Source organism: Canis lupus, chromosome 1 (assembly GCF_048164855.1).
Source record: "Canis lupus baileyi chromosome 1, mCanLup2.hap1, whole genome shotgun sequence".
NCBI lineage: Eukaryota > Metazoa > Chordata > Mammalia > Carnivora > Canidae > Canis > Canis lupus.
The window spans coordinates 26,412,236-26,432,423 of NC_132838.1; the positions used below are offsets into that span (position 1 = coordinate 26,412,236).

The window sequence follows — 20,188 nt, forward strand, 5'->3', positions numbered from 1 at the left end:
TTATGGTTTCTACTCTTCGTCTCTCTCTCTGGGAACTGACCACCTGTCTCACTGGGGGCGGGGTGGGGGGAGATAAAGAGGAGAAACTGAAGGACAGTTTGGAACCAAGTACAATTTCCTTGGCTACTGAATCAAATGTGCTTTGAAAATCAGTGCAGCATGGGACTTATGGTCTCATAAGAGTCACTTCTCTACTACCTCTGGTTTGTCTGATTGGGCATTTCTGAAATTAGCATAGACTGTATCTTTAAGGAAAAAGAAGAGCACAGGCTAAACGTTCCCTCAAAAACAAAGCAGGCGATGTTACAGCAGGTACTACACAATTTATTGAGAGCACGTCTCTTCTATTTTGTTAAGTTCACCTATGGTCAAACGTATGAATCTGAACCAAGGGAAGAATTAGCTCTTTGCAACAAATCATTACTTGGAGAAGGAGTAACTTCTGATTCCTCCTTTCAAAAATTAAATAAATTTTTTAAAAAATTAAATAAATTGACAGTGAATAAATAGATTAAGCATTTTAATTACATGTCAACTCTTCTAAAGAAAATAATTCAAAATATAAATAATTAAAAGAGTAGAGAATGACCCAATTTCAGTTTTGCATGTTACACAATTTTTAAGGAGAACACACATTGTTTATACATTTTGAAAGAACTATCTGATATGATATGAAAAAGTATTCTATATATCTTAACAGTCACCTGTGACATTTTAAACAGGTTCTAATGAATTGAATTCAACATTTCTAAGCTACTTACAGAGGTAAGAATTAGAGTCACTTCATCAGAAGAAGCCGTTCCTATAGCCAGTGAGCATAGATATGTAAAATTCTCTCCAATCAGCAAAGATGACAGATGTGCAATCAGTTAATGATCTTACACTCCAAATAGAAACTAGTCCTCAGTGTGGTATCCGTATGAGGGCTGGAGGAGCACCTAGGGACCTAGTTTGCACTATTCACAAATCTCAGTAGTTTGAGGCTCCTACTCAGGACAGGATCATTTATCCTGCCAATTAATTAAAGATGAAAATTGAAGACACTGGTTTTATATATCCTTTTGTTTAATTTTATTTTCAATGAGTTCCATATATTCCTTCTGTTTTGGGATTATTCATGTACATTTCTTTCAAGAAAATAGTTGAGAATAATTAATTATAAGCTCTTTGGTTTGTGCCCCCCACACTGAATTCATCATGGTGTTTTTTGTTTTGTTTTGTTTTTAAGTTCTATGCTTTGTGTTGGTTAAAGAAATCCCAGTAGATGAGGATCCCTGGGTGGCTCAGTGGTTTGGCACCTGCCTTCGGCTCAGAGCATGATCCTAGAGTCCCAGGATGGAGTCCCACATCAGGCTCCCTGCATGGAGCCTGCTTCTTCCTCTGCCTGAGTCTCTGCCTCTCTCTCTCCCTCTCTCTCTCTGTCTCTCATGAATAAATAAAATCTTGAAAAAAAAAAAAAAAAGAAATCCCAGTAGATGAAACAGTGTCCTGAACACAGCAGAGTTAGATTCTGGTTCTGTTACTGCCTGGGTCATCACTTATCCTCTTCATGCCTCTGTCTCCCCATTGGTGAGAGTACCTACAATTAGACTTATATGTCCATGTTTTACATGGATATTATCAAGGAAAATAACATATTCAATCATATTCTGCTCTCTCTAATTTTTGGTACCAAACCTCTAGAGGATTGAACACCTCTTTATGGCCTTGAAGAGATCATTGTATAATGTAAGTCAAACTGATGTTGCAAAAATAACATAATTCTAAAGGTGACAAGAGATTATATCTGCCAGTGTGGCCTTTAGTAGACGGTGTAAAGGCCAAAAAAAAAAAAAAAAAAAAAAAAAAGAAGGAAAGAAAATGGAAAAAAATGAAGGAGGTTGGCAGGCATTTCCACCTTCTCTACAAAGTCTGGGCTAAACCCAGTGGTGACTGCTAGAAACATGCCTTGTATCAAGTCCATGTGCATGGAAATAGATTTCTGACTCCAGAGCTTAATAATCAGACCAGAAAGGATCCTGGATTGTCACATACCATGACACCCCTCAGTTTATAATAACACTAAAGCCACTAGCCTAGGCTATAAGGCAGAAATATTAATGTTTTCCCCCCAAAGCAATGTCAGACTACTTTGAAATAAACTATTAGTGTCGGTTCAGGAGATAGAAAAGCTATTAGGAGATATTCTCAAAAAAGAAAAAATCTAGTCCATGATCCCCAAGGAACCCTCAAATGCTCATCAATATTTGGGACAGGCAGTCAGTAAGTTTTTAAGAATTGGCTCTATTCATATTTGTAGTCTGAAACAGCAATCACACTGATCACTAAGGTCTAAGGAAGTGAGGGCTTTTTTTTTTTTTTTTTTTTTTGCAGAAAGAATAGTAAAAACAATTCCCTTGAAGATACAAATAAAGAAGCATTTCAGATCTTGATTAGGGAATATAAGATTTCTAGTTTTTAGTAGCTCCTCTGCAATCCAAAGATCAACTAAATGCATACGAAAGGGAAAACCTAGATTAGCAGTAGATGAGGTAAAAAGCATGAACTTTACCAAGAATTAGACCTGGTTTTGAATCTTGTAATATTGGAAAATTGCATGATCTCTTAAAGAAACAAGGATTTATGCTAGAGATTAGAGGGAGTGCTAAAATCAGATATTTCAGTGGTTGGAAGTAGCTCAATCTAATCACATTCCTTTGACCTAAAATGAGGACAGTCTTCTTTACATCCCAAGCTGGGCAAAATATTCCTCCTCCACATTCCTATTGCTTATTGTGCCTGGCTCTATCATAGGACAAATTACCATGTACTGTAATTGAGTGGCTATGTCTCTCCTGTTAGACTATATGCCCCTTGAAACCAGAATTTCAATTTTATTCATCTCTAAACCAAAAACACTCAGAAGTAGCTCTTGGCACATAGTAGATGCTCAGCAGTGAATATTTATTGAACTGAGTGGTTTTCAATACAGAGCAAAGTGTCTATGGCAGCCACCATCCTCTTGAGATAATGGCTGCTCTATTCAACCTAGATATGTTCTGGAAAGAAGAGCACTGGATTTGGAATAATAATGGAATGATTCACTTTTCCTCAAACTAGCTGTATGTCAACAGATAAATGAGTATGTACTGAGTGAATGGCTGCCCTTCCTGTTCAGTCCCTAGGCTCAAGCAGTTCAAATAGCCTTGCTGAATCCTTAAAGAGAGAGGAAGACCCATTATGGAAAGCCGATTGCAAAACGCTCCTGCCATCATGCACTGCTTTATCTACTGCCCCATCAGACCCAGAGAGGGTCTATCTTTGCCTAAAGCCTCAGAAACTCCTCCTGCTTCTTTGGTTCTTCAAAAGGAAGCAGTATCTTAGCCTCTGGAATGTTACCTTCAGGATTAGGGGCAGAGGAAATCTCCCCCTAAAGGACTGAATTACTGTAATCATTAAAGAATAAACCAATACTCTACTAAGCATCTCAAAACCTAATTTCAATTTCAATTCCTGTTCTTTGACAACAATAATTTGGTGAAACATCTCAAGACCAAATTTGCTATATTCAAATGACTAAATTACAAGCAGAAGCCCCAGGAAGCTCTTGATATTCAATAGAACACAGGCATACAGAGAGTATTGGGGATTCTCAACCTAATAGAGATGTTATTAAATGTGTTTGGAGTAATGAGTCATTCCTAATAGTTAGTCCACAGTGAGAATAGAGTCAAAAAAAACAAAAAGGTTCACAACAGCATTTAGGATATACATATAATAAACTTTAGAAACTTCAACCATATACGTATGTATGTATGTATGTATATGAACATTAGAAACCTTAAAGAGTAAGATGTCCTGCCTGGAAGTTAATGTCTCTTGGCCAGGTCAAAGAATGAAGACGGTATGGCTAACCAAACATTCTGATATTATTATAAGAATCACTGTAATAAAATGCACTTATCATTAAAACCTATGCTGATGGTAACAAGTTTTCTCCTTAAAACCTACCAGTGTCTGAAAGTTACATTTTGCAAAGTAACCTTACCTCCTACAAAAGTAAGCAAAGGTTATAAATAAATTGCATTGGCCACATATGAACAGTTATAAGTTTGTAGATATATTCTATTTGGCTGGAAAAGTCCTTTCATTGAATATCTCCATTTAAGAAATTTCCAACCTGTCAATCTATGAGATAGTTAACAATATTTTTACATGACCAAACCTTTCTATAAAACACTTCCACTATTGAGGTATTAGGAAAGGGAAGGGAAAATCTGATTTCTATTCTCTCAGGAAGCTCACTATATGAGCATGAAAGCTGTATTTTGAATATTGCAAGTGTTTCTGAGTCAATAAGCCATTTTCCACTATATGCCTTTGCTAGTGGGGTGTGCATAGAGGGATGATGCTAGATACGTTGAGTTTGAGATCTTAATGGAACATTCAAAAAAATATTTCACTGGTAGTAAGAAATGAGGGACTCAAAGTTGGAAGAAACGATACAGCTGAAAAGAAATATATTTAAAAGAAATCTAGACAGACATAGACATGGATGCTGTGAGCTTAGCTAAGGTTAAAACAAGTTTCTCAACCATGAACTCTATTGAAGTTTGGGGCCAGATAATCCTTTAATGTTGTAGCTGTCTGTGCAGCTCCAACTGTGCAGCAGTTGGAGACTGTTTAGCAGCATTCCTTACCTCTACCCTCTCAATGTCAGTAGTCCTCCCTCCCTGGTTGTGAAAACCAAAAATGTCTCCAAACATTGCCACATGTCCACAAGGAGCAAAACTGTCCCTGGTTGAAAACTACCAGGTTAGAGAGATGAAGAGATGGTGTGAAGGATGAAAAGAAGATTGTAACAAAACAAGTTTATGGGATAGAAGGAAGAAAAAGACATGAAGAGAGATTTGAGGCATTAAGTATTATCCTAAAACTCTGGGATAGGGCAGGAACTTAAGTTTGTGAATGAAGCTCGGTGAATAATTACTATGTACACACAGAAACCCAAATATGTGGCAATACCACCTATATGTATATACACAGGCCATATATATATACACACACACACACTCATATACATATATACATATAGATATACATATACACACACACAGTTATATATTGGGAGAAAGAAAGAATATATTCCCAAACTCTTTATTTATTCTTCTTATTCAATAAGACATTTCAATTTTATCAAAATATTACAAAACTCACATCAATTCTTTTTGAAAGAGGTTAAAGTCAGAACACAAAAAATGAAAGTAGTTGCGCTTGTCTGCTTTCTTCTCCCCTTCCACATCACTCACATGCTCAATAATCCAGGTTCCCAGTGTTCTCAAGCTCTCTCCCCCACTCTTCTAAGATACAATAACAGTGATCTTTTTTTAAAAGATTTTATTATTTATTTATTTATTTGACAGAAAGAGAGAAAGAGAGCACAAGCAGGTGTGGCAGGCAGAGGCAGAGGGAGAAGCAGGCTCTCTGCTGAGAAAAGAGCCTGATGCAGGTCGGGGCTCGATCCCAGGACCCTGGGATCATGACCTGAACTAAAAGGCAGATGCTTAACCAACTGAGCCACCCAGGTGCCCCAGATATAACAATTATCTTAAGAAAGATTTAGATAAACTTGGTGTGGCTGTAAATAAGTGTGACAACCAACTGTGTCTCTTCTTCTGATGTGTATAAGAAAAAAAAAAAAAGAGGATCCCCCATTGGGTTTAAGCCAAAAGAATGAAATTCTAAATCCCTGATTTTGTAAATTCAGGAATTAGTAGGCCATGCGACAGAGTTTCTTTTTATTGGAGGTGCCTTCCCCAGAACTCCAGAAACCAACCACTTTGGTAGCTCTGGTACACCCAGAAGGTTAGATCTATTGCTCCTACTTAAGTGTCCATAACACCAACTGGAGGAATCTCCTTACCCAGTAAGTTCATGGCCCTACTTTTGGGAAAAGATCATCCAAGATTCCCTACTAGGAAAGAATCTTGGAGAATGGAGAACATTGCCTAAGTATCTGCAGGATATAGGTTTAGGGTAGAAGAGTCAGGGTGGAAGATTGTTCCAGTGACAATCATCCTCAATGCTTTTCGAAACCAGGGATAAAACATGCCATATATAATGGGATTGAAAGTGGAATTGAAATAACCCAGCCAGAGGAAGACATTGTACAAATCTTCAGGAGTTGTAAAATTAATGAAAGGGTCTATGATTGTCAAGACAAAAAAGGGCAGCCAGCACAACACAAACACTCCCATGACTATGCTTAATGTCTTGGTGGCCTTGCTTTCTGTTTTGGATGATACTTTCATTTTGCTTTCTGACCCAGCTTGTCTCTTGATAGGACCCATGCCAATTTGCCTAGCATGCTTCCTAGCTACTGTGAAAATGTGTACATAAATCCCCACCATTACAGTTCCAGGGAGAAAGAAGGCTATAAAGGAAGCCAGCACCCCCCAGAGTTTATTAAATATCAATATACACAAACCTGTGCAGTCAATGGCTGCAACAAAGTCCTCTGTACCAATTAGGTTTAACTCTGAGAATACCAGGCCAAAGGCAAAAAAGATGGGAATAGACCAACTGATGAGCAGAAAGACCTCTATTACAGGGATGGTAATTTTGATGACATAATGCAAAGGGTCACAGACAGCATAGTAGCGATCCACTGAGATGAAGCAGAGGTGAAAAATAGAGGTGGTACAGAGCATGATGTCACAGCAGCTGTGGACTTTGCAGAAGAGGTCTCCAAAATACCAGCAAGACTCAATGGACCTGACCATACTGAAAGGCATGACCACACAGCTCAACAAAAAGTCAGTGGTGGCCATGGATAGGATCAGAAAGTTGGTAGGATGCTGGAGCTGTTTGAAGTGGGCAATGGAAATTATCACAACCAGGTTGCCCAACATGGTCATCACTATAGCACCAATCATGACAATATACATGGTACACACACTCAGCATAGACCTCATATTTCTAGGGCATGAATTGTTGACCAAGGCAAAGCAAAATTGTAGTTCTGGAGGGTTGTAAATGTCAGGTGAATTCATCATCTTTGTCCTGTGGATACTATTAGTCTTTTGCAAAAGTACTATGCTTCTCTCCTTTCTGTGAAAGAAAGAGGAAAAACAATAAAAAATTGTTGGTTGGCAATTTTTCAGAAAGGCCCAGCTAGCTGCATATCCGATCCCAGATCGAACTCCCTATCTACCAGAAGCATTGCTTCTCAAATATTAATGTACATAGGAATCACCTAGTGATCTTTTTAAAACACAGATTCTGATTCTGGAATGGAGGTTGAGAGTCTGCATTTCTTATTGGCTCTTGGGAGATGCCAATACTATCAATCTAAGGAATGCCTCTTAACTAGGAAGAGATTAAAAGCAACTAAATGAATATTGTCACCCAATGTCTGAGTAACCCAGTTAAAACCACCTAAGTGACCCAGGTAAGTGCCCATGTTCTGATTGCACTAATATGTAGTCCTTACTCAGGATTCCAGATCTATAGACACATCAAGACTTTTGTCTGTTCCACTTACATTAACCAGTTTGCTGATAAAAGCCAGGAATAACTAGGATTATTGAATAACCAGGATTTATGAAACCATCATTTAGTGTTTAGCTCAAACAATAATAACAATCTAAAAATTGTGTTTTTTCTCCCCGTTAACTTCTCTTGTGGGTATTTGCAAATGCTCTGGATCCCATTGCTTGACACATCTACTCAATTTAAGAAACATTTCTCTTTCCAATGTGAACAATATAGTTTTTAGAATTTAGAGCAATTTATGGTAAACTAAAAATGTGCTAAAGCCTACAAACTTATATACACGAGTAATCTAAAAAATAGGGAAGGGGATGCCGAAATGATAGATTCTGTAAATCTCATAGGTTATCTCCTTCCATTTAGCAACTGCATCCATGAATTTGAATTTAAGTTGAGGTCTCCTTGTCCATAGATTGCAAGGCTAATATTGGTAACAAATTGGACACACAGACGTGCTCACTGTGTAAACTGTCACTTTACATAATTTATGCTGTTGACCTAAAAATGTGAAAATAATGAGACTGACTCACCCAGAGTATGACTGAAGTTTGATTTGTTTTTCCAATGCCAGAATTGGATGTGTGACTCTGATGACCAAGAACAAACGTTACTGAGCTATAAGGCCAGGTTGAAGAAGTGGACTTTGGCTTGAGAAGAATACATTAAATAAGAATGCAATAACTTTGAAAATATTGACAGTACTTGCTACTATAGCTCAATAATTTTTTCCAATGTGTATTATTTGAAATGTTAACATTATGACACATTTTATTTGCTCTAGACATAATAACTTAATGTCTCAGATTACCATTTTTCTTTAGATATGTTTTATCTAATCATACACTTATCCAATCAAATATTATGCGATGGAGTTGAACTTGAGAAACCAAAACATAGGGAGAAGTAAGAGGTAAGAAGGACAAAAACTTATTCAAGTCCCATTTAAATTGGATTATCGATTTTGGAACACACGGTACAAATAATTTCACTACTTAATCACTTTAGCCATAAAATACTGAATATAATGAAATCTTAAACACCAAATTAACTTTCTTAATAAATTAACTTTATTCTGATTTTTATTTTCTTTATTTTTGTGACTTTAAATTTTTTAATTCTTTAAAAAATTATCTTTAAAGGTGGATAACAGGTATCACAAAATTACTTAAGCATTTGTCACTGTACATCCACAGACACAGCATTCCTTATAAAAAAATATACACCCTTCACTAGTTGATGGTATAATTTGGAGAGTCTGAAGTTTCATTTTTGAAAACTTAATGCCTGAAAGAATTGGTATAACTTTCTAGGTTTGCAAAGTGAGTATCATTGATTTCATCTTATTTATTTTGTGTGGGAGGAAACAAAGTATAAAACAGCTGCCTGAATGAAATAGCATCATCTAAAGATTGTGCTGCAAGGTTACATATATCAGGTAAGTGTTTAAACATTTAAGTGTTATAATAAGACTAAAAGAATAATGCATACGTTTACTTAAAAAGTTATTACAGAGGTGAATTGTGAAGGTAATGTCAAAGGTAATAATACTTTTAAGTTCTTGGCCACAAATCACAAAAGCAAGTAAACAAATGCCTACATGGCTGCTGGTCTACTGCTTCCTTAAACAAGGAAATTGTCATGAAATCAAGCACAGTTGGGTTTTGTTTGTTATTTAAAACTGTAACAAAATAGATTCCTTTACTTTGAAGATTCACCTTCAAAAAAGATACAATCATTTTTAATAAGATTAAACAAAGTTAAATCTACTATGACATCTCACTTTTATTAGAGAATATTATCACATGTATATGATATATATATATTTCTTGATTTTTAACAATAACATTTCCAGATGCCAAATGAATGACAACATTGTAAACAATCACCAGATATAAGCATAGGAAATTGCTAGTTATTTTTGCTAGGAAGTAATAAGAAACAGTTGCAAACAACTCTGGAGAATTCCTTAAGGGAAAAGATAACCTAATAAGGAAAAGATAACCTAGTAAGGAAATAGACACAAGGATTCTGAAAGAATGATTTCCCCAGCACTGCAAAGAAAAAATGGAAAAGGACCTACATAATAATTTTCCCTAGTCATTAAATACTAATTAAATATTAATATATTTGCATTTCTCTCAAATAAGAGGGAAAATATCCATCAAGGTCAATAATGTATTGTAAATAAAGTGGAAATTTTAGGAAGGACATAACATACCTGCTTTACCAGGCATGATTTTTCTTCTCTTAGCTGGTGACATACCTCAGCTGTTTTACCTCTGAGACTATTTCTGCGAAAAAAAAAAAAAAAAAAGTTTTTATCTTATTTTGATGTATCTCACTCACACAGTAGTTTCTCCCATAAGGGCACTTACTTGTGAAGTATATTCAAGAAAGAAGAGCTGTGGGTCCTCTTATCATTGCCTCTTTAGAATCTCTGTGTTTTTTTTTTTAAGTATCGAGATATATTTTTTAGATCAGTATTTTAAGTTTGGTTCCTTTCAATGTGCAATCAATAAATAAATATATCTAATTTTTTTCCTTCTTTTATTATATTTTTCTCTGGCTCACCAGAATTTGTCTCATTAGGTAATTTGGAGCTAAAATCATTGAGAGATGAATTATCTGTTGTACTAAGGTTTCTTACTGTGCAACTGGGCATCGTGCCTCATGGCTCTCCTCTTTGCTGATACCGACCAGGAAAGGCACGTAGGCCCAAGCTCTTCTGGGTAGACTCTCAGCAGGCTAAGCTGTCATCAGTACATATCCACAGAATATGCCTCCTGAGACTGCATTACCTACTTTTGTCCTACTTTGGATGGGTGTGCCCTTTAACAAGATTCAATGTGCTACCAGCAAAGCGATTACAGCAGGTCACCAGAGAATTGGCTCTTGGGGAGTGAATCAGTTTGTGCGGTTTTCCCTTTGACTTCAAAGAAACAGCATAGACTAGCTTCACAGAAGGCCAAAGCGGAGAAAAATGAAAGGGAAGGAGAGACAAGGAAGGAAGAAGGAAGAGTAAGGAAGGAAAAATAATGAGTTAAAATCCAAAAAAAATGCTCACTCCACTTATTACCAAATGATAGAAAAAAGTTTAATCCCTAGTGAAAATTTGACTCATTTATACCCTTTCCTTTTACTGCCATCCACAGTTCAGTGATATTCACACTGCACTGAAATCCATAATTTTCCATATGAAGGTCTCAGCCAAACAAAAGTAAGAAGAACCATGTTTCAAACCAACCAAATGAAAAGTGAAAACTCCCAGCACCATGTAGGTGTCATGTGATCCCTGGGGGAAAGTGTTTCTATTAGGCTACCTCAGTTCTGAACACTAAGCTTCAGCTTGTTTACATTGATAATTTTGTCATCCATCAGGGACACAGAACTGTTATATCTAAATACTCAATGCTTTAGACAGCATCAGAGCTTAAGTATTTATATTTTAAAAAAAAGAATAAAATTATTTGTATTTAAATTAACTAGTAAAAACTAACTTTATTTCATCCTCTGAGGATTTTTCTTTATAAAATGAAAAGCCTCAGCAAATAGGGATGGTTAAAAGAGGTTGGGTTTTCTTTTAATGCTTATCTGGGTTTATAAAACTTCTCTTTCTAAGCTTCTTCCTAGACGGACCACCAGTAACTATAGTATATTTTTATAAATTTTCATTGTATCAGGCCGGGTCCTGTCAGGAGAGTAGAAAGGAAAATTGTTATTTTAACCAAAAGAAATTAATCATGAAATTTTCTTAAGAGATATTGGAGGATGTGTGACCTCTTAATGGCTTTAAGAGTTTGTCCAGTCTCAAGCTGAGGCTCCAATGCTTCAATGGTGTTTGACTCAACAAAATTATTTAGCATGAAGATAACTCCTCAGTGAGCTTCCGAGCTGATAAAGCATAAAGTACAGGCTTGGCTGACTTGGCTGCTGCAGTCAGATTCTGAGCTGTCTGACCAATGGTCACAGCTCTTCTGGGGCTCTACAGAGGGTAAAAGGACTTTTAGAGCACCAGGACTTAATTATTACTAAAAGAACTTAGTTTGCAAAAGGAAAAACAATGACCTTAGGAAGATTTTTTTCTTTCCTTGGCATTAATTTACCAGTAAACCACTCTCAGCTGTTCATCCCCGAAGATGCATAGAATAGTATAGGACAAAGCATAAATAAGAATAAATTAAAATAAAAGAAATAAGAATGAAGTAATAAAGAATAAAATAAAGATCAAAGATTAAAGTAAAAAAACAAAAGGAGGGAAGGAAAGGAGAGAAGGAGGGAAAGGCAGACAATTAATAGATACAAACAGCACACTTGAATTTTCAACAGGATTCTCTTCATACACTAAAAAAGTAACATATCTAAATTAAACACAAAATTTAAATGGATCAGGCTAGGTATATTATACCTGAGAAGCTTTGCGAAATATGTGTTCATTTGCCTTTATGTTTTCTTCTCTTTCTTCTTATGTTTCTTTTCTAGGATTCAAATTTCTAGAGCACAGGATTTGATTCCAGTTTATCACTGTGTCTGTTCTGGATCCCTCTGGTTAGGCATCAATAACTATGCATTGTGCTCAGTCACAGAAGGAGGAGTGATATACTGTAATCGTTGAAATGCGATAAAACAAATATCACAAAGCTAACAACTAAGGTATTTACTGATATCCAATGATGAATATACATGTGCTTACATGGATATTTATTGCAGCATGACTTGTTACAGCAGAAATCAGAAACAGTAGGGATCCAGTTAAATAAATTATGATATTTCCAAATAATGGAATATTTTACAGACTTTTTGAACAATTAGGCAAAACTGTTCCCCAGTATAGAATGACTCCCTAAGATGTGTACTAAGTGAAAGAACTAAGTGGCAGAACAGCATGTATAGATATTTTGCATTTTTTTTAAATTGTGAGAGAACAATATGTACATTTATGATTATTTGTGGAGATGCCTGTGTATGTCCAGAAAGATATGTAGGAAAGAGATTGCCTCTAAAAAAAAGAGGTCTATAAGATGAAAGGACAAAGACTAGAGGGAAATTTATTTTTTTAATGTACAGACCTTGGTTCCTTTTGCACTTTTTAATATGCATGCATTCCTTTAAAAAATAGATTTTTAAACAAGCTTTTCTTTATTTTATTTTTATATATGTCATTCAAACTATTAATTAGAACTTTATCTAGCTGTATGCAGGGTTTAAAAACCCTTATAACTTGGGACACCTGGGTGGCTCAGTGGTTGAACGTCTGCCTTCGGCTCAGATCGTGATCCCAGGGTCATGGGATCGAGTATCGCATCAGGCTCCCTACAAAGAGCCTGCTTTTCCCTCTGCCTATGTCTGTCTTTCTCTGTGTCTCTAATGAATAAGTAAATAAAAGTCTTTAAAAAAATACTCTTATAACTCATGCGCATGAGGCTCCGAATTAGTTATAGAATGCTGTCATCCAAATTCATAGTATTAGTATAATCTATGTTCAGTTTAAAAGTAATCTTTGTAAATTTGCCATTTTCAGTATTTGTAATATTTAAGAGAATTTAGCAGATTAGTAACTTTATCACCATAGCTTTGTAATTCCCACTTAAAATGTGTTATTATTTTTTTCTGTTACATTCTTAAAAGTTTTTTTTATTGTAGTACACATACCCAGTAAGTGCACAAATATCAAGCATACAGCTTATGAGTTTTTAAATGCATATAGACCTACATAGCCGTAATCCAGAAGAGACATAGAATATTTCCAGCATGTGGGGATCCCTGGGTGGCTCAGCAGATTTAACACTTGCTTTTGGCCCCGGGGCATGATCCTGGAGTACCAGGATCGAGTCCTGCATCGGGCTCCCTGCATCTCCCTCTGCCTGTCTCTGCCTCTCTCTCTCTCTGTGTCTCTCATTGATAAATAAATAAAATCGTAAAAAAAAAGAGAATATTTCCAGCATGCAGATGATTCCCTCGTAACCACTACTCTGTCTTCTTTCATCGAAGATTAGGGATCCCTGGGTGGTGCAGCGGTTTGGCGCCTGCCTTTGGCCCAGGGCTCGATCCTGGAGACCCGGGATCAAATCCCACGTCGAGCTCCCTGCATGGAGCCTGCTTCTCCCTCTGCCTGTGTCTCTGCCTCTCTCTCTCTCTCTGTGACTATCATAAAAAAAATAATAATAAATTTAAAAAAAAAAGAAAAAAAAAGAAGATTAGATTCTCCGGTCCTTGCAAATTTTTAAAAGTTTATTTCATTTTATTTTTTAGTAATCTCTATACACAACATGAGATTCAAACTCACAACCCTGAAATCAAGAGTTGCAGGCTTCTCTGACTGAGATACTCAGGCACCCCTCCTACAATTTTTATAGATGGGATTACAATATGTATACATTTAGTGGTGCTGCGATCTTATGTCAGGTGACCATATATATGTGGATCTGGTTCTGGAATTTCTGCTGTGTTCTATCCTTGCACCATGGTAACTGTGCAATTACTGTAGCTTTATAGTAGTATGGAATACTTGCTGGGGAAGTCCTTAAGTTTGTTCTTCAAAATTGTTTTCTATATCCTTTGCATTTCAACATAAAGAATGGTTGATGGGAGGGCAGGATTTATTTCCAAATTTTGGACAACTGGTAAGTCTTCAGGAATGTAACTTAGATCCATGGTGCTTTATTACTTCAAAACCCTTTTTCTAGGAAGATGAATCAGTGTTTCTTCTCTTCTTAAAATGATTCCCATAAATGTGAGCTCCTGAGATTTTAATAAGATTCAAAGTCATCTGTTATTAATTCATTTCCATATTTATTTATGTAATCATTTAAAATAACTCAGGAATGAGTTATTTGCTGCATTAGGGAAAGAAAAGTTTCAACTGCTTATTCTTTCCTGTTCTTGTTTATTCGATTCCATCCATTCATTTATTTACTCAACATGGGTTTATCTATTGAGTGCTCTATTCTTTTTAATTTATTGGAAGCTCCTCAAGAGTTTATTCTACCTATATAGGTATCTATAATAGTCAAACTCATGAAGCAGAGAATACAGTAGTGATTACCAGAATGGGGAAGTGAGGAGTTATTGTACAATGGATGTAAACTTTCAGTTATGCTAGATTAAGAAATTTTAGAGCTCTGCTGTACAACATAGTACCTCTAATTAACAATATGGTATTGTGTACTTCAAAATTTGTTAAGAGGCTAAATCTCATATAAGTGTTCTCAAAACGCACACACAAACAACTAAAACTAAAAAGGGATGGGCAGAAGGTGTTGGCAATGTCCATTACCTTGATTATGGAGATGGTATCACAGGTGTTTGTGTATGTCCAAACTAATCCAATTGTGCAGTTCTTTGTATACCAATTATACCTCAGTAAAGCTGTTAAAAAAAAAAAAGAATTTGTGGTCAACTTTTACCTTGAACAATGACTTTTCTAGAAAGTCCTTTGAACTACAAGTTAACATCTCTCCTAAAAATACTTAATACACGAAAACTAAGTGAGTTCACAGTGTTTTTCTTTATGCATTCTTTCAATATTTCAAAGTCTTCTTTTTAAAGAGTCTGTAGATGTTGTAAGAGTTTTAAATGGATATGACTGTTGAAATATATGGAAAACTGGGGCATTTGCTCCTCCTGATTGTGCACTCTCTCTCAAATAAATAAATAAAATTTTTTTTAAAAAGAAATATAAGGAAAATCATGTACCTATGGGTCAAACCATGAACCTGGGTCAATGCTTCATAGCTTCTCTACTCTCTATTCCCTTCCTGTCCTCTCCTCTGTCCTTCTCTTTTTCCCTATCCTCCTTGTTTCTCTTCCCTGTGTTGCTTGAATTTTATTACTCATCTGAAATTCTAACTACTGGAGCCATGTCATATATGCCATCCCTGAGTGACTCATAGGGACCACCAATTTTACGTTCACAGACTTGAGCCAGTAAATCTCACATGATTCCCCTTATTGCTCACAGTGGGCTGAATGAAAAATAATGGACAAATTGGCATAAATCCAAACTCTTAGTAAGTTATTGCACCTGCTTTGCTATTTACTTTGGGGACATACACCTTACCATGAAAAATAAGCTCACTGGCTGGTTCTGGAGACACTTGACGGTATACCTCTCACAGTGTATCATATCTACTTAGTGGGTTACAGAAAAACAAGTCCAGTTTTGACTGAGTCAGACATAAGAGACTCTAGACCTACATCAGATTCTCCCAAGCCATAGAGATTCAACCAGAGTGCACCTTGGTGCAGGCAAGCATTTTGGCAGACTCAACTTAGTTTTGCCTTTGGAACCCTAAGAAAGAGCACAAAAAGTCCCTCTCTGGTCTCAAAGTGTCAGAAGCTCCTTTCATTCCTTCTGATTCTATCATTCTTTCCTGACTAACCCAGAGAAAAAAAGAATTTGTCATGACAGAGGAACCTGTGTCATGTTAGATGGAGAAGCTCCTTTCCCAAGACTCAGGAAGATTTCTCTTTACAAAGTCTTAGAGGATCTCTTTTGAGCTGGCTTCCACATGGCTCTCCTGTTTGCTCTAGTTTAGGGTTTATTTCCAAAGAAGAGGGAACTAGAACTTTGGACTCAGGGTTTTTCTTCTAGTCTGAACTTCACCTCTCCCTACCTGTGAGCTTCTGGTCAAAGGAGGTATGCTAGACTAGATGGACCTTACAGGTTCTTTCAGCTCTGAAAGTCTGTGAATGATAGGTAGCCAAAAGGGCATCAGTTTTAAATCATCTTTCTGTAAACAAATAGAAGAAAAACAGAAATAAGATGAAAGAAATACAAGGAATAAAGGATGTGGCCCAATGTAGGAATTCATTGAATAGTACTTTAATTCTGAGGTACATCTGACCAAGTCTCTACCTCTGTAGATACTCCTCCACTCCTTTCTTCTTTTTCACTAAGGAAAGGCTATGAGCATTTAACCTGGACCCCACTTTAGCATACAAGTGATAGCACTGGATAAACAATTGTTGAATGTAATCTGTGTTAAAATATACACCAACTCACATCTTGTATTTTCTTGACTTTATCTCCTAAAATAAACTCTAAGTAACAACTACATCTTATCAGGCACAACTTTTTAATATATTATCATGAGGCAAGGAAGCTGTATATCTTATTAACCTCCGGATTCTCAGCACCTTGGTTGGCGCTTATGACAGACACTTTTCGAATGAATAAAAATATAAATTTTTGAATGAATAAAAATATAAATATTTTCGAATTAATAAAAATATAAATTTTCAAATGAATAAAATATAAGTAAATGATAAGTTTTGGTTTGTTTAAAAAATATATGCATTCTTCCAATAAAAGCAGTTGCTTCAATATGCTTGAAACCTTGCTATAAACAAATAGACTAGATCCAAGAGCACAGTTCATGAGCTTATCTTCCAGGACTAAATTGCTTCTATGGTGCTATAAAATAATCTCTTGTTATTTAGGCAACATTTAGACAAGTAGAAAGATTACTGTAGACATATTTTACTGATCCCTTAGGCTACTGAGAAGAGGATTCAAGATACTGAGTTTAGATAAATACAAAAGAGTCAGTGGGGGCAGGGGCTCCTAACTGCTTCAGCTAAATGCACCTGGGAGGTGGTGACAGTGATGGCACATGACTCCTTGGCGTTTCATGAATGCATTAAGATGGGGTTATACTGGCTCTTTCCAGTCATTTATGCAATGTTTTAGCACCTTACCTAATCACTTCGCAGAGTTGGAGATTTTCTTCCAGCTGAAACTCACATACTCTCATAAATTAAATAGTGTATGGAAAGCACAGACTCACAATTAAACTTGCACAGTATGTAAGTCCTTGAAGACTTATGTACTTCAAGTATATTATTGCCCAAGAAACTCCCTGTCACATCTCAATTGCCCATATGACCTTAATGATGACAATTATGACCCTGAAACAACATCATGGGAGTACTGCATATAAATAACTGCTCCACTTTAAGGATTGAGAGGATTCTAGGAGGCGTTTTGACATGAGGTCAAATTTTCCACCTTGCACATTACTATTTTATACAAGGGAAACTTCACTTTCAGTACTTTGGTACTTTCAGAACTGGAGAAGACCTCAAATGAATGTTTACAAAGATGTATTGTGTGATGCAGTTTCCAGTCTCCTAGCTGTCTTACATCCTACAGTAGGGCTTTGAAATCAGGCTGACCTGGTTTGATGATTGGCTCAACCACTTATTAACCATATTACTTTGGACAAGTTTTTCAGTGTCCCAGAGCCTCAGTTTCCTCTATGAAGTGGAGAAGTTGTCTCTGAAAATATTTAACACCATTAGCATTATTTTTACCTTCCTCCCTGCTTTTCCTCCTAAGAATTATGGCATCTCCTCCAAGTTTGCCTTATTTTGAATCTTCCATGTAATTTACTATGTTGAACTACATGCCTCTATGAAATTGCCATTTTTGTAAGTTTAAAATGTTCAAATATTGATAATTTGAGGAACTTACTCTGGGGATCTTTTTCTTTTTCTCCCTTAAGTTTCACTTTCAAGCACCGACTGATAAAAAGTTTGGCGTATCTCCAATCACATACATGTGTAAGAAGTCAGATTTTCAATGCAAGATTATATCATGGAGCTAAAGCTCATTGAAGAGAATCTTCAGTGAACACATTGATTTTAGTAGGAGGAAAAGGTAGCCCAACAGCAAATTTTTGGTTCAGAATCAAATTTCCATAACCTTAAAGTGCTAGTATTATATAAGATGTAGTAGAAAATGGGAAATTTATGATCCATGGTTCTAACAGAAGGAGGCAGATATTTGTACATGCTATCTGTAAGGCACCAACTAATACAAGTATCACCACTGCTAGAAAACACAATATCCTGTTCTGGATCCTATTTGGTAAAGAACTTAAAATCGCCATTGCCATCTATGTATGTATGTACGTACATACACTGTAATCCAAATTAAGATTTTTCTCATTTTTAACTGTTGAGAAATATCAAGTATGAAGGATCAGCAAAGGGAGATATGAATAATTAGTACTGTTGTTCTTTAATACACTGACTCAAATTAAATGTAATAAGAAGGAAATTTTAAAGTTTTTTAAAAAATTTGAACACAAATTTGGATAACAAAAAAAAAATTTGGATAACATTAATAAATAATGTGCTTTCTTTTTTTTTTTCTCCTTTGAATTCTGATTGTCCTGGAATTTAAGGCTGAAGCCTTGCATATTTCAACTGATTGCCCAACTGCTTAAGAAAACCACATAAAATTTCAAACTAGCCTCTGAAACCATGCACTCTTCTGAAAGTCTGCTCATGGTGTGCCAGTAAGAAAGAGTCTCTTATCAAAACCGGCACTGATTCAAAGGCCTAGAACTAACGCTAACAGTGTTTCATTTCTCTTACCACAAGTCAAAAAATGATGTCAATTTTAATATAATCTTCTAAGAAATTTATCTTAAGCTACAAAGTCTCAAATATGAATTCTGTTTTTAATGCTCTATCATCATGCTTAACCTGATAGTAAATCTTACCCAAAGAGCAGATTTGTATTAATTTTCTATTGAATTTGTTAAATCAAGACAGCAGGGTGACAGTATAAGGCGTAAATAGTATAGGTAGTATAATAAAAACAAACAAAAAGCAAAGGTTTGAAATTTATGAAAATTCATATATTGGATCTTTTCTGCTTAATTCCTTAATACCTAATATAGTCTATAAGGACTATTTAAAGACTACAATCACAAAGACTCCTTGGAAGACATTTCAAGGATGACAGGTAGACTATATTCAAATATAACACTGAAAACTAAAAAACAGAAGGAAAATAGTTCTTTCTGTAAGGCTACTTTATAACTGTAGTAGTTTACATGTGATGACACCAAAAAGTAAAAGTAGCATCTGGCACGTAAATGACTGATTGATTCCAAATGGCTCACAGTTCGTGAGTCAGCCTTGTCTAATCACATAGCAGCTGGCCACGGGTAGAGGCGACCTCTTGAGCATGTTGCCTTCTCAAAAGCAGCTGGCTATCAGGAAACACATTTAAAGTGACAGTAAAAATGCACGGAGAACAGGCAGAGCAACCTGCATTTCGGAAAGCGAGGGCAGAAAGAAGAGCAAAAACAAAAAGCAAAGCCAAACATCTTTCTTATAATTAGCTGTAAACAATGGCATTTTTGAAAACCAGCAGAACAGAAGAATCTCTGCTAAAATTATGCATCAGAGAAAGTGTTAGAGGACCCAAGAGGAACTGTTCTAAGTATACTTTTTATCAAGATCACATACACGTTTTCCGTTGGACACAAGGGAAAGAGCCTGAGAAAGCACACCCTGGCTAGAACAGCAGAGCATGCTTCTGCACGCTGCAAGTATATGTTACCAGCATCTGTCTGCTGCCTCTTCTTCCTGCAGTTGGCAATAGCACAGACACTCTGCCCACAGCAGTCCCCATACTGCCCTGCAAATGCTCACTCCATGGCTTAGCCAATCCCCTTTCCTGCACCTGATTGCCCTTTTCATCTCTGACCACTTCAAGGCTCAGCAGAAGTATCATTTCCTTCCAGGATCTTTTTTTGACTCTCCCAGTTGGAGTTAACCTCATGAAATTATACAGTATTAGGGTGGCCAAAGATCACAGAGATAGGTGATTCCACTTCCTCATGTTACAGGGACTTTGATTTCA

At 36.2% G+C, this 20,188-nt stretch overlaps 1 protein-coding gene across 1 annotated transcript; it reads right to left on the minus strand.

Moving 5' to 3' along the window:
- Positions 1-5,422: 5,422 nt before the first annotated feature.
- Positions 5,423-7,084, minus strand: LOC140613983 (trace amine-associated receptor 4). Its single transcript, XM_072792689.1, has one exon. It carries the CDS (start codon positions 7,032-7,034, stop codon positions 5,988-5,990), a length of 1,047 nt encoding a protein of 348 aa, XP_072648790.1. The 5' UTR covers positions 7,035-7,084; the 3' UTR covers positions 5,423-5,987.
- Positions 7,085-20,188: the final 13,104 nt, after the last annotated feature.

Bases quoted from the DNA above. Each gene is read 5' to 3' on its own strand.
- LOC140613983 (XM_072792689.1), bottom strand. From the start codon at position 7,034: ATGATGAATTCACCTGACATTTACAACCCTCCAGAACTACAATTTTGC.